The 14,860-nt window shown below is 37.8% G+C and overlaps 1 protein-coding gene across 1 annotated transcript in view; it reads left to right on the forward strand.

The window, feature by feature from the left end:
• The window catches only part of LOC140154442 (uncharacterized), a gene marked incomplete at its 5' end in the record, with an annotated part of 29,846 nt that extends 15,293 nt beyond the window's left edge, over nucleotides 1-14,553 (forward strand). Inside the window, 2 exons of the mRNA XM_072177008.1 lie at nucleotides 8,400-8,515; nucleotides 13,232-14,553. Coding sequence (XP_072033109.1) covers nucleotides 8,400-8,515; nucleotides 13,232-13,338 — 223 coding nt within the window. The remainder of the gene's footprint in view (nucleotides 1-8,399; nucleotides 8,516-13,231) is intronic.
• Nucleotides 14,554-14,860: the final 307 nt, after the last annotated feature.

Consider the following 14,860-nt stretch of genomic DNA (forward strand, 5'->3'; position numbering starts at 1 on the left):
CTCGATAATTATTACTAGTATTATTTCAGCATTTTGAGTATATAATGACAAATTTAAAATTTGAAGGAAATCGTACATTAAGCCTTTAAGTTTTAACTGTCAGTTCTTGTGTATCCTTTCTTTGCTCCCAGCATAATCGCTCCCAGTCACTTCACATCCAGATTTACGGGTTCTCTGTTTTCACTTTATGGTTATTAATTTTGTTGGAGCTACTAACCATTTTGGATGGGATGAATTTATCCATGGTACACAGATAGCTACAGAGGACTACAGAGCGGGTACCACCAGTCAAAGTATCCGCCTCATCCGATAATGAGGGCCGATTGTTCCATGTTTTAGAAATTCATTTTCAAAATTCGATTGCATTAATAGCATAATGCAATAATGCTTTAGTGCTATTGAATTATATTTTCTCTACATACATTTTGGTGCCAAAATGATGTAAAATAAAGTTTACAGCACAGAAAGCACAGAAAATGCGAGATTGTGCGGACATCGTAAAATTTTGGCATTTTCTTGATCTAAAATAATCTCTCTTTTTAAAAAAAAACCAAATCTTAGGATATGGTTATGCCAAAATGAAGTATTAATATGTAGGCTGTCCTGAAATATCAATTTGTGTGCTTTTTCGTTTGCATGCACTTTTTACAGTCACTAACCTGGACAACCGATTCTTTTGTTCTGCTTAGTCGCGCTAAAAGTCCATCGATACATGTTAAAATCAGCACAATTCCGAGATACACCTTTTTGCTATGAAATTTATTTTCTCGGTCAAATATAAAGCAATACTTTTTTGTTCTTCAGTAATGTCAGTGAAAAACTTGGTGCTTGGATATACATTTTTTTTTAATCCTGGTGTTAAAATTAAGCATCAAATTGTGTCTTTTAGTGTGATATTTTTGATTTTTATAGGCCTTGAGTTCGCCCGCGAGCTTTTTTACGGAATTCATTTTTAGCGTCTCAAACTAATATAGTTTGCTAAAGAAAGATATTTCCCACATCCCCAATTGGTTGTTCTGGTGAATGAGGTGAATTTTAAAACTTTGCTCCCGTGATAGCCTACAATTTCAATTTATATGGATTCCATGATTATGAAAACCATTTTGTCTGTCTGTTTGTTTGTTTACCTAGGTTAGTCCGTATTAAGAGACGCACGCTTGAGGTCCATGGGAAAATCCACGGTCCAAACCTAAAAAAATTAGCATGTTATTATAGGGGATTTTAATCTTCTGTCCCTCCTATCTCCAGGTGAATTTTGTATGCCCCCCCCCGCCTCCCCCCCCTCATTGCGTGTTGGCATTTTCATTACACCCTTCAGACTTGTGTTCGGGTTTGTTTTTAATTTGACATGTGCAGGCCTATAACCCTATTTGTCATAATTTAGCGCTATACCTAAATGTAAAGCTATAGTCGTGCTATATAAATATTATTATGTACCAGTATGTAATATCATGTAGGCCTATGGGGTGGGGTGGGTGCAGAGGTGTGTGAGGTGGGTAGTGGGGGTACGGGTGTATGTAGGGAAACTTTGGGGTGGTACTCAACACACTTTAACCATGACTTTCAATGCAAGGCTCATTGTTGCCACAAATGTTCTTTTTTTCCTTTAGGTTATAGGTTTTTATAAACTTCATGTTTAACCTGGTATTGTTTTGGTTGCTTCATTAGGGCCTTTGACTTTCGGTGGGTTTCAAACGCAGTTTCAAACAAACACAAACAAAAGGCACCATACCCAGTCACCTTCATGAAAATTGAAACACCACGTCAAGTATTAATATTAACATCCAAGTTATTCTGTTTTTAGGCAAAAGATTGGTTTTAAGCTGGCGTTTAAATGACGAAAGTCTGGGGCGTTACGAAGGTTATTTGGAAGTGTGTTCCAAACAGTTTGTGATCATAAAACATACAGCGTAATATTTATGTTTTGTAAATGAAAGTTTTGTTTAAAATATTGCCCAATTGCATGTAAGATTGTTGGGCAAAGTTGTTTTGAGGAGAAGCAAATTTCAACACATTGGTCCGATGATCACGGTGATGATGAAATCAAATAATTAATCACTCACGTGATGAAAGATCCTCATCGTGTTTAACATGATCAGTAGGAGCGCTATTGGCCTGGGAATTTCTTTGCTATGTTGAAGTTCTGGCAACACTGTAGCCATGCCGGTCCAGGGATATCGATCCACAATGCTAGTATTAGCCTTAGATTTCACGCGTTGATTTTGAAAAAATTTCAGCCGGCAGTAAAAAATGGTGAAATCAAAACGGAAATTCTGACAAAACTATGATATATCGCTCACGGTGATGTGCGTTACAAAGTTGGGAAAAATCCTTCATTAGCGAATTATATTACTTTGAAAAGCTAAAAGGTTGATCCAAAAAAAGGCTCGCGGGCAGAGTTTAACGGGTTAGGCCATTTTAAATCGACTTTCGAAAAGTTTTTTGATACATTCATTGATTTCTCAAAAAGTAAAAATCGCAGTTTAACAAATAACGGTTCAAATGAAAGCCATTATTGGGGGCTAATTGTTGTATCACTATGAAAGGCCTGACACAAATATAAACACTTATTTCGGTGACCCAAGTTCATGGTCATTTCTGCTCACGCACTTTTTACAGATGGCCTAGAATTTCATATTTCGGTTTCAGCGATTGCCCGAAAAGGGTGGTATGTTTTTGATAAGGGTTTCCGCTTGGAATGTAGATAGTTGTTGTTGCTATTACTGTTCGCGATTTTATTTTATGCACTTTTTAGCCGACAATTTTCAATGCATTTTACATAATAGAAATGTCGCTGGCATAAATACCGATATTTTTAACAGTATCGTTTTTTTAAAAGAAAATACCATCCAAAAGAGTTCCCAATACTTTTATGAAACCATAGATACCAAATCGGACTGCAGGTGATGAACAGATTTTGAACTAGAATTAAAAGAACCAGCGTAGGCCTTCTCAAAATGTACTAATTTAAAATATCGAGTTGTTTAATTTTGGACTGCTTTTTCCTTGTTTTTATAACAAGAAAATGCTTTACATACCCCAAACTTCTCACATAGTCTTGGCTAAGTGTCCGTTACTGGTTGATATTATTAGAATTAAACGATTTTCATGATTAACTTACTTTTACCGCAATGTTTTCCCTCGCAATGTTCAAACATATCCTCAAAATGGCGTTGCTTTCGGTCTCACATTAATGACAAGGTTATCCAAAGATGTGTGAGAGTTTCTGACACTATATTCACGGGTATTCTATAGCTATTCAAACATATACAAATTTGGCTGGTTTGCGATAAGCTATACCATTTTCACCCTGATGTGGTAGACTGGATCCTTCAGTTTTTCAACAACTACGCACGGTCATCGGGTTGTGCTGTTGGTGAATAAGGCAACGTGACATAGTGTGGGTAAATAAAAGACGCCGTCATTAGAGGCCAGAAGGATTCAGGCTACTGATATGGCAGTGACATCAGCACTGTATGAATTTCATTACACTCCCTAGCGTTCGATCAAAGCGCTGGTGTACACTCGCACGCGCTTAAAGACGCCGCATAGATGCGCGAGCGAAACAGTTGCTTCAACGCGTTGACGTCACTGCCACTGCGGGGTGAAAACTGGTATAGGTCAGGCTTCCTCAAATAGGTTTGTTGAAGCGCCCCCGAAGCGCCACATGAAATAAAAGACTGAAAAGCGCCACTCAATGGCTGCTGACGCCCCTCCGTTTTCCCCTTTTCCCCTTTGCTTTAGCACGGCCGGGGGAGTCAGAGGGGTGCCCCCCTGTGAAGTTATCGTTGTTGTTTTTTTAAGTTGAGGTGCAAATGACGCCATTTGGTGCAATATTTTGCACTATTTTAGCCTGTCTTTACACGGAGAACATGGGAATTTATTTATTTATTTATTTATTTTAAATCTAAACGGCGCCTCGCGCCACTCGGGAAGCCACGCTATTTGCGGACCCCTGGTATAGGTAATAGATGACTATGAAAACTTTCCGCATACCGAATATGGGTTTAGCCCATATTTAATTGCCTTTAGGCCCTATGATTTATTTTTAGAAAAGAAAGCCTAAGACTGGAGCCTAATCAATTGAGAAGGGAATGGATTTTGTCACAATAATATCAAAATTAATATCGTCCATAACAAGAAGGAATGCATCACGATTTTTTGATATCCAGCTATAGTATTTTAATTGATTTACACTGAACATGAAGCTATAATATCTCTACTATATAGCTTCATGCACTGGACATTGCAGACCGACCTTCTCCATGTAGCGAGTACCACATTAGATTGTGTTTACAAGAAATATATAATAAGCGCCACTTCCACGAAATGTCCTATATGCCAGCAACTTTGATGATAATATATTATCTACAACATCACACCTGTTTTTCAAGAACTCTCTTTTATCTATTCACCTCAAAGAAAGGATTAGAATTATTATAATATAATCCCTGACCTGATGCAACGCATTTTAATGAGTTGCTGAGGGACTAGAAATCTTTATGGTCGAATGAACAACGTATGACCACTACACAGGTCAATGGCCTTATTGTGTTCTGGCGGGTTATTTAAAAGCACGGTCCCTGAATTTTTCCAGACAAGGAACAATAGGAACAAATTGCCTGGCAATGGGGTCACACAAAGAGCTTTTAAATAGAAATAGAGTCGCAATAGATTATATAATCTTTTGTTCGTTTGATGCCGATTAGAAGTTGCGACAGGCTATTCATAAAAGTGGTACCATTGTTTCGAATAAAGGGGTTCCGCCATTAAATTGGTCACTGATCCGGCATCATATTAACGCTCTATACAACAGGCGAGTATCAATAAGTGACCACACTACAGTCATGTGTAAGGGCAGTCATGTGTAAAGTGGTACCATTGTATTCACGTATCCCAAATGTGTGCTTGTGTGGGTCTGAAATCTATAAGGAGGCTTTATCTGTCGATCCAATCATCTTTACCACCCACCTGACGTTAGGCGTTTCATTTAAATAAATTGAATGCTCTTGCTGGTCGATTACACATTAGAATGTATGAAGGCTGCCATGTCCAGTCCATATATCTATATTATACTCTAATGGTAATCGCTATACGTATACATGTAAGTATAAGTATAGGCCTATGAAGGTTGTTTTTAAGAAATTTCCATTTAGTTTTATTTTAAGAAGGAGATTGGTATAGAAATAGTGGCCTTCCCAAAGAGGGGAGGGGGTTGGGGAGGGGCAGATTCACCACTGTGAGAAGTCTTGGGAGGGGAGGAGGGAGGAAGAGGGGAGGAGGGGATATGGAGAATGAGAGAGGGCTGGAGGAAGGGAGAAATAAAAAAGATATAATAAAGACAAGTAGATAAATAGAAATATAAGGAACATGATGGGAATGAGAGAGGGAGGGTGAGAGGGGACAATGAGAGCGAGGGAGTGATAAAGTGTAGGCCTAGGAAAGAATAAGTACAGAGAAGGGAAAAGAAAGAAAAAGGAATGATGAATACATTTAATAATAATTATTAGGCCTATATAATAACTAAACACATAACAGCACTGGGCAGCCATTCGATGATGTCAATGCATTTATTCGTTACGTAATTAAAACGCCCAGTCAGATGTATTTCACACCTACCAAACACAACTCACCCAATTTCGCAAACTGGACGTTGAATGTACACTCTCATGAATATTGATTGGCAACATTTTCCAATATGTCAGCGCTCTAATCGGAAACAATAGAACAATAGACCCTGCAGAGCGTTGGGGTCACATATAATCTATAGTGTGATCAGAACATTATAGGCATGTAATCATTATAGTATAATCAGTACGAAAAGTCCAATGCGATTTTTAATGTATTTTAAAAAATTCAAAGAACCACTTTTTAGCGGGAATTTTTGCAAGTTACACAGCTGAAGTTGTAAAATGATTGAAATACTACAATATTACGGCGTAAACAAGAATATGTTTGTTTGGTCTTTGTTCCTATAGCCACATCCCTTAAGCCTATCATAATCGAAAATCTTACACTAAATGACTTAATTACACGCCTAAGTTTAACACTAGGATTTGAAAAAAAATACAGTATCAAGCACTACAGTTGTTTCTGACATTTACTGAAAAAATGAAAATGATTGCTTTTCATTTGGCCGAGAAAATTAATTTTACATTGAAAAGGTGTAACTCAAAATTTAGCTCATTTCAACACCAAATTCGATCGTTTGTATTGCCTCATTAAATGACTGAGTGAGCCTTGCATAACAAAAGAATCGGTTGTCCAGGATGCTAACTCAGGGATCAAGAGGAAGGGATAAGCATCCTAGTCTGCTGCCCTCATTCGGAATATGTATCCTAGGTCTCACAATAGGCGGATTAGCGGCCATTTTGTCTTCGACATGATTGTATTCACGTGTCCTTATATTTTAGCACACAAATATACAGGTTAACAGGTTTACTATTTTAAAATTATATTTTGAGTATACAATATATTTGTAGTAAAAAGATCAAATGACGATGATTGTTCAGGTATTATATGATTGATAGAATTAAACTGTTTGACCAGCTAGTATTCTCCTCCGCCGTCAGTGTGATTCCAGTCACTCCACGTACCGTGTTGCGAAGTTGGAGGATTCTAAAGCTGTATCAGGCGGCTGACACTGAAAAATTTGCATGGAAAAATGACCCGTCTCCTCCGCAGCCAATTTGGTTCCGCTCCATCGAAATCAAGCTGGTTACGGAGGAGACTACCCTCCTTGTGTTTGTTCATTTGTGTATGGAGAGCCCTTTTTGGAGTCCGGAATGACTTAGGCTACGCTCTCAGCTAGAGTCCGACGCTGCATTGCACTAGAAATACCTTTTCTGTGAAATCGCTATAGAGCCAACCGGGAGCACGTATTCGTTTTGAAAATATAGCATTAAAATTAGTATCACCCTTGTGGCCCCCGTGCAGTGGAAAACCTTAATTCTTTCATTAAAGGAAATGAAAATTAAAACAAACACGGATCTACTTGTGCACCAATAAAATTGGCACAGCAATTTGTCTCAAATATCAATGAATTTTAAGAAACATACGGGGTATGATGAACATTGACCTGACGCCATGATAGTAGGATCTATTAGTCGTTTTATATACAATGTATATACCGTATTGTCATAATACCAATATTTGTCATTATATATAATGAGTAATATCTAGCAACGTAAATGTGCAGTTCATATGCACAAACGAATACTGATCTTTATGATATTCAGGTTTTTGTACATTACATATAACATGTCACATAGGAGGTCATACGTGTTGACCTTCATCTATTGTATTTGTTCATCTGGAGAGGATTAGCGCCATTAAACGCCATTAAAACTCCATCAGTATTAGGGCGTAGTTCAGTGAACTCACCGGATTGCTATTCAAGTACTTTGATAATACAGATAATATGTATTAATGGGTCGTGGCGATTGCATTGAAAAACCTAATAAATTATTCATAACAGTTACGTAATCAATCGATAGTGCGGACACTTTTCATTTGCAAACCACCAAAATTAGTGATCTTTTAGCGTTGGAAAGGAAACCACGTGAATAGAGTGCCCTCTCAAGAATATCAACTCTCTGGCATGTGATGTGACGAACAAAGCGTGACGTACGCATGCTGGCTAATTAAAAATCACGATCTAGCCTAGGTCGAACAATAGCGTGACGTAGTTTACGCATTGCTAAATACTTTACCTCATACTATAATGTCAGAAGTTGATATTCTTGAGGCAATTACGGTGGACAATTTACATTGTATATAAAACGACTAATAGATCCTACTATCATGGCGTCAGGTCAATGTTCATCATATCCCGTATGTTTCATAATATTCATTCATATTTGAGACAATTTGCTGTGCCCAATTTATAGGTGCACAGGTAGATCCGTGTTTTTTTTAAATTTTCATTTCCTTTTAATGAAAGAATTAAGGTTTTCCACTGCACGGGGGGGCCACAAGGGTGATACTAATTTTAATGCTATATTTTCAAAACGAATACGTGTTCCCGATTGGCTCTATAGCGATTTCACAAAAAAGGTATTTCTAGTACAATGCAGCGTCGGGCTCTCCATACACAAAATGAACAAACACAAGAGGGTAGTCTCTCCGTGACCAGCTTGATTTCGATAGAGCGAAACCAAATTGGCTGCAGAGGAGACGGGTAATTTTGCCATGCAAATGAGGTGAGTGTCATAGCCCTGCTAATGTGGTTAGTAGATAAATTCATTTACTTTATTAGCAAGGCTGGAGAGGCTGTGACTGGCCATATCGGTCAGAAAGTAAGCAGCGCTTTGTCCAACGCAGTTTGATTTATAGAAATTGAATGTTTGTTTTGTTTGTTAATTTGTCACCATTTCGTAAACATGTACATTTCTCTTCAGGTGCACTGAATTTCGCCACATCATGAGGACCGCTATTAACGATTTGCCCGAGAACGAGTTGCAAGAAATGATTGAAGACATGGATCTTGATGGGGACGGCCAAATTGACTACGAAGGTAAAATGCATTCATGGATCTGGGTATGATTGGGTAATGAAGATATATAGCCCGTGCATAATGACGTAATGAAATTGAGAATTACAGAGAATGAAATGATGGATGGATGTGTGTGTATTAGCCTGTAGACGAATCCAACGAGCCAAGTCATGGTCAGGATTTGGTCGGACATCTTTGGGTAGCCGCCAGACAGGGCCAAATTCTGCATAAAACCGGGCAACGTTATTTCTATAGATCTGCTGCGCATTCAAATTGCATTGTATTGCATCGTAATTTCATTTGTGTCTATGCTAATTATGTTTACGCAACATGAACTCACGTGTTTTCAAGCAAATTCGCCGATAATAGGTGATCAAAAGCGATCGGAATGTTACAAAAGTACAGATCGCATTCAGCTTACTTCATATGAGCCCGGCATATGAGATGATCTTTGGAAAAATACGGCATAATTTGTCTTGGTGTTTGCGGAATGCTATGCAGTAAAATATTAATACGTTGCGGTAATTCATGATTGACAACTAACAATCGGCGTGTCCGTCGTATCCTCCACTGTCAATTTCTTATCCACTCAATAATCCTCACAAAAGCTTTGTGTTGATTACGTAATGTGTGGAGGCAAATTGCAATAAGTACAATGAAATAATGAGTAGGGCGGGCTCCGAGGCGGGTTTCTTCTTCATCTTACGTAACAGTATTGTTCTCCAAAAAAACCCGGAAGCAAGTCGTTTGGAGCTCTAGCTGAAATACAGCAAGATAATGTAAGATAGTAAATGTAAACCTGTATTTTAGCTAGAGTATCTCGAGCTAGTAGCCGCTAGCACCAACCTGGTGTTTTGAGCGTCCAATTGTGCAAATAAAAGCCGCCTAACACCTAGAGAAGATGCAAGGACGAAGAGGGTTAATAGAATAATATATATAATAGAGATAATTCCGCAGGTAATCCCATCGCATCTATTTATACATAGTCCTTTTGTTCGCAAGTACATCAATGCATAGATACCGCGTGTAGTTAATCCGATTATTATGTATTAAGGTGTAAAACGGGTGATGGAATGCAGTTTAAAATTTCCGCCAAGGCCGAATCATTTCACATTTTGAGTGTATTGTAGCCGACGGCTACCCAACTAAAGGCTGCTAGTCAGATGTAGGAATGCGTGAATTTAGATTCGTCTATAGACGAATCCAAGTAGCCAAGTCATGGTCAGGATTTGGTCGGACATCTTTGGGTAGCCGCTAGCACCAACCTGGTGCTTTGAGCGTCAATTGTGCAAATAAAAGCCGCCTAACACCTAGAGAAGATGCAAGGACGAGGAGGGTTAATAGAATAATAGCTAATAATATATATAATGGAGATAATTCCGCAGGTAATCCCGTCGCATCTATTCATACATATAGCCCTTTTGTTCGCAAGTACATCAATGCATAGATACCGCGTGTATTAATCCGATTATTATGTCACTTCAACAGCGAATAGACCATGCTGTGTGTTTTGTCGAAGGGAACTGTATTGTGTTATTCTTTTGTCTGCCTGTGTTTTCGCGGAAGGTGTAAAACGGGTGATGGAATGCAGTTTAAAATTTCCGCCAAGGCCGAATCATTTCACATTTTGAGTGCATTGTAGCCGACGGCTACCCAACTAAAGGCTGCTAGTCAGGTGTAGGAATGCGTGTATTTGGATTCGTCTATAGTGTGGGGTGGGGTGTTAAACAACGGGTGTATTGATTTAGGGATTCAATCGTGTTTCACCGTTGTTCATCACCGTTTAACAACGATGCGGCCGCGTCGTCTGCGTGGTTTACTTCGCGAGGGCAGCAACGGTGAAACATGATTGAATCCCTTTCAACAACGAAAAGAAGCTAAAGATCGTGAATTCACATGATTATTTCACGAGGAGTGTCAGTTAAGGGATCTAGAATGAGCGTTTATTGCGTTTCGACAGTATTTTTTGAGGGACATGAGAGCACCTCAGACCTATCGAATTGCATTCTGAATACGAAGCATGTCTTTCTGATATCAAATTATTTTTATTTTTGAAAATCACAATATAATACAAATTTTATGACAAATTATAAAAATTTAATATTTTTCAAATTTTTGATACATAACAGTCCTCGAAGTAAATTATATAAATCTAATGATATATTCTTAAAGTGTATGTAGCTGGGAGGAAAAGCCGACGGTCAATTGAAAATTTTGACCTTTCATATTGAAGATATGGATTTTTTCCCAAAAGACCTTTTTTGTGTGTGTGTTTTGGGGGAAAAAATCCATATCTCCAATACGAAAGGTCAAAATTTTCAATTGATCGTCGGCTTTTCATCCCACCTACATACACTTTAAGTATAAATCATCAGATTTGTAAAGTTTACTTCGAGTACTGTTAAATATCAAAAATATCAATTTTAATGATTTGCCATAAAATGTGTATTAAATTGCGAATTTCAAAAAATCAAAATTATTTGATATCAGAAGGACATTCTTCGTATTCAGAATACAATTCGATATGTCTGATGTGCTCTAATGTCCCAAAATAAATACTGTCCAAACGTTCATACCCCAGCCCTTAATCATTGCCACTCAGCCTTGCAAAAACGTCGATGATTTCTCTGTTGATATCCGCAATAAAACCGCAGAATAAAACTGCAATGTTTAGTCGCTACCTGAAAAATAATGAATTCAACAACTCCTCCTATACCTTTGTACAGGAGCCAACCGTTGTTAATCCGTGATGAATCAACACTTTTACTGTAGCGTATACGCGAACGCGAGCGGGACTACACGTTACGCGAGAGCGTGTAAAATTCATCATGCCTGGAACCTTTGTGCGTATGCAAGCTTACAAGTTTAATTCAGTATTTTTCAGGTAGCGGCTAAACTCTGCCGTTTTATTCTGTAGTTTTATTGCTGATATCAACAGAGAAATCATCGAAGATTTGTAAGGCTGAGTGACAATGATTAACTGACATTTCCTCGTGAAATAATCGTGAATTGTACTATCTACAAAAAAAAAAAAAAAAATTGTGCACGTGAAAAGCGCCCTCTATGGCAATTAGAAAATACCGTTGTGACATGATGCTTTTATCAACGTCAAGGGCGTAGTCTTGGCTCTCAAATGCCGTTTGTTCTGTTCAATTTACTTGTTTTTATCTCGAGATATGTTTAGTTAACAACGAAAGGGTAAAATCACAATTGTGCCACCTTTACTAGGGAAGATCAAGAGGACTGTACATGTAAGTCAATGATAGCATCAAGTTTATCAAGAGTTAATTCTTGAAATCAACAGAACGCATCAATTATACAACAATAAAAATAGTTTTTACTGTTTTTACTGTTTTATCATGATACATGTATTATATGATTCTCTTTTTCCACTTGAAACAGATTAAAAAAGAAATAGATATTTCCCATTCTGCTGTAAAAGTAAATACATGTATATGTCAATGATTTTATCAAAATACTGTTTTCTTTGCCACTCAAAGACTCAAAACTTATAGGTTAATGAACGCGTATTATTTGTTGGGAGAGAAATTAGACAAAATAATGCATGGGCGCTGAGGTTGATGCGTCTCATGCACGAGCCCCGAAGAGGGAGTGCATTAGACGCATGAACATCAGCTATCATCATTGATCTAGAGCCTACTTGTGTAGCCCTCTTCCCTAGTAAAAGTGGCACAACTGTGATTTTACCCTATCGTGGTTAACTAAACATATCTCGAGATCAAAACAAGCAAATTGAACAGAACAAACAACATCTGAGAACTAAGACTGCGCCCTTGACGATGATGTAAGCACCATGTCACAAGGGTATTTTCTAATTGCCATAGAGGGCGCTTTTCACTTGCACAATTTTTTTTTGAGACAGGCTGTATACTATCTTTACCCGGGTTCTTTAGCTTCTTTTCGTTGTTGAAAGGGATTCAATCATATTTCATCGTTGTTCATCACCGTTTAACAACTCGCGTCCGGCGCGTCTGCGTGGTTTACTTCGCTCGGGCAGCTAAAGCTGCCCTCGCAAAGTAAACCACGCAGACGACGCGGCCGCATCGTTGTTAAACGGTGATGAACAACGGTGAAACATGATTGAATCCCTAATTCAACTTGTAAAGCTTGCGTACGCACACATGTTCCAGGCATGACGAATTTTACTAGCTCTCGCGTAGCGCGTAGTCTCGCTCGCGTTCGCGTATACACTACTGTAAAAGTGTGGGTTCATCACGGATTAACAACGGTTGACTCCTGTACAAAGGTATAGGAGTTGTTGAAACTGCGTTGTATGGACAAAGCGCTGCTTACTTTCTGACCGATATTTTTACGAGGAATGTCAGTTAATCATTGCCACTCAGCCTTACAAAAAACTTTCTCTTTTGATATCAGCAATAAAACAACAGAATAAAACGGCAATGTTTAGCCGCTTCCTGATAAATACTGAATTCAACTTGTAAGCTGGCATACGCACAAAGGGTCCAGGCATCATAGACATACCATACTTGTTTGTCTGGGCCAGGCATGACGAATTTTACGCGCTCTCGCGTAACGCGTAGTCTCGCTCGCGTTCGCGTATACGCTACAGTAAAAGTGTTGGTTCATCACGGATTAACAACGGTTGGCTCCTGTACAAAGGTATAGGAAGAGTTGTTGAAAATCTTTTTAATAACATTTAGCTATAGCTTATCAATACTAGCATGTCAAATGTCCTACTTTGTATTTTTATTGTAGAATTTGCCGGTCTGGTGAAGGTCAGCAGAAAATTTGTGCCGTCGGGTATCGATGCTACCGTTACATCTGATGATTGGTTCGTCAACGATATGGATAACATAGAATAGGCGAAGGCCTACACAAAATAACGAGTACTTAGTGCACATGACGTGCTACAGGACCACAACAGTATACGCCAAAATCAAAATGTTTTTAAAAGTATTTTTAGAATAAAAGTATATTTAATGCTAATTGATTGCCAGTGGCGGATTTAAGCTGTCAGCAAGTTTTTTTTTTACCTTAGCCAAATGGCATTTGGCTAAAGGTCTCTTTTTCTTAGGTTCTGATTCTTTCTTTCTTTCTTTTACCAATCGCATAATGAGCCATCGTAGCCGTAGCCATATGCGTTTGTCAATTTTGACGAAATTCGGTTATTATGACCATTGGGGGTGCCACAAATCTCATGCGAAAATGTCTGGCGCAAATGTCATGTCAAGGTCATTATAGCCCAAAACGTGTTTTCGCCAGCCCATAGGGCTGGTATCTAATTCTTAGATGGGATCTGTGTACACGAAAGATTAGCTAAGATTATAGCCTTCTTCTATTGGTATGAATTTTTTTTTTACTTCTTGTGGTGGAAATGTTTTTGATGTCTGCTAATTCGATTTGCAAGGAAAAGAAAGTATGTTTTGCCGTTTCAACGAACGAAAACGATTGAGTATTGCCAAAGTTATGTTTGAATTAATTATGACTTAAAACGTTATCATGGGTTAGGCCTACACATATAAACATAAACTTGTTCAGCAATCAGCATATCAAAAAAATGACATGGTCAACAATTAATAATTTAGGGGAATGATCACTGGAACGAGGTCATATCAGTGGACTACTGAGCATAGCATGATGTTTGGTTGCCTGTGAGTGCATAATTGATATGTTGATAACAGATCTAATAATGTTGTAGAATAAAAATCTTCATTATATGGACCACATTGAAGTCAAAGTAATTATCTATCCTATCCTGTATCGTTTTATGGATAAAAATGAATCAAAATGTTATTGATGATATTATTGCTATCTTTAACATCTGTTTTGTCTTTTCAACGGGAAAAATCCGATGGAAAATAGAGTTTTTAGGGGCTAGCTATAATATTGAACAATACATCCCATATTTTGACATGCACTTAAAGAAAATAAATAAATTATTGTCTTACTTTATAAATTATAAATACTGTAAAATGACACATAACTAAAGTGAGGCCACTTTCTATCTTTTTTATTTGATTCATAAAATTACATTCAACAAAATGATTGAAGACTGAGAAAACACACACAATGCAGACTATTACAGAATGGAGTAGGTAAGATGCCATGTCCATAGCTTTGCTGGAGTTTTGGACTAACAATCAACACATTCAAGAAATACAGTTTAAAAGTGAAGATTGTAGTGAATGATCAGTCCTTTATCATGTGCTTGCCACTGTCTACTTTATAGTAAACTATACATTGCGAAATAATATAAAATCATTTTAAAATAAAATGTGCATGTAAGTTGAGTTTACATAGCGAATTAACTAACAACTGCAGTGTATTTCTTGATTTTAATAATAAGCATGGGTAAAAAGCAGTAAAGACAAAAATACAGAACAA

The sequence above is a fragment of the Amphiura filiformis genome, chromosome 6 (assembly GCF_039555335.1).
Source record: "Amphiura filiformis chromosome 6, Afil_fr2py, whole genome shotgun sequence".
Taxonomy (NCBI): Eukaryota; Metazoa; Echinodermata; class Ophiuroidea; order Amphilepidida; family Amphiuridae; genus Amphiura; species Amphiura filiformis.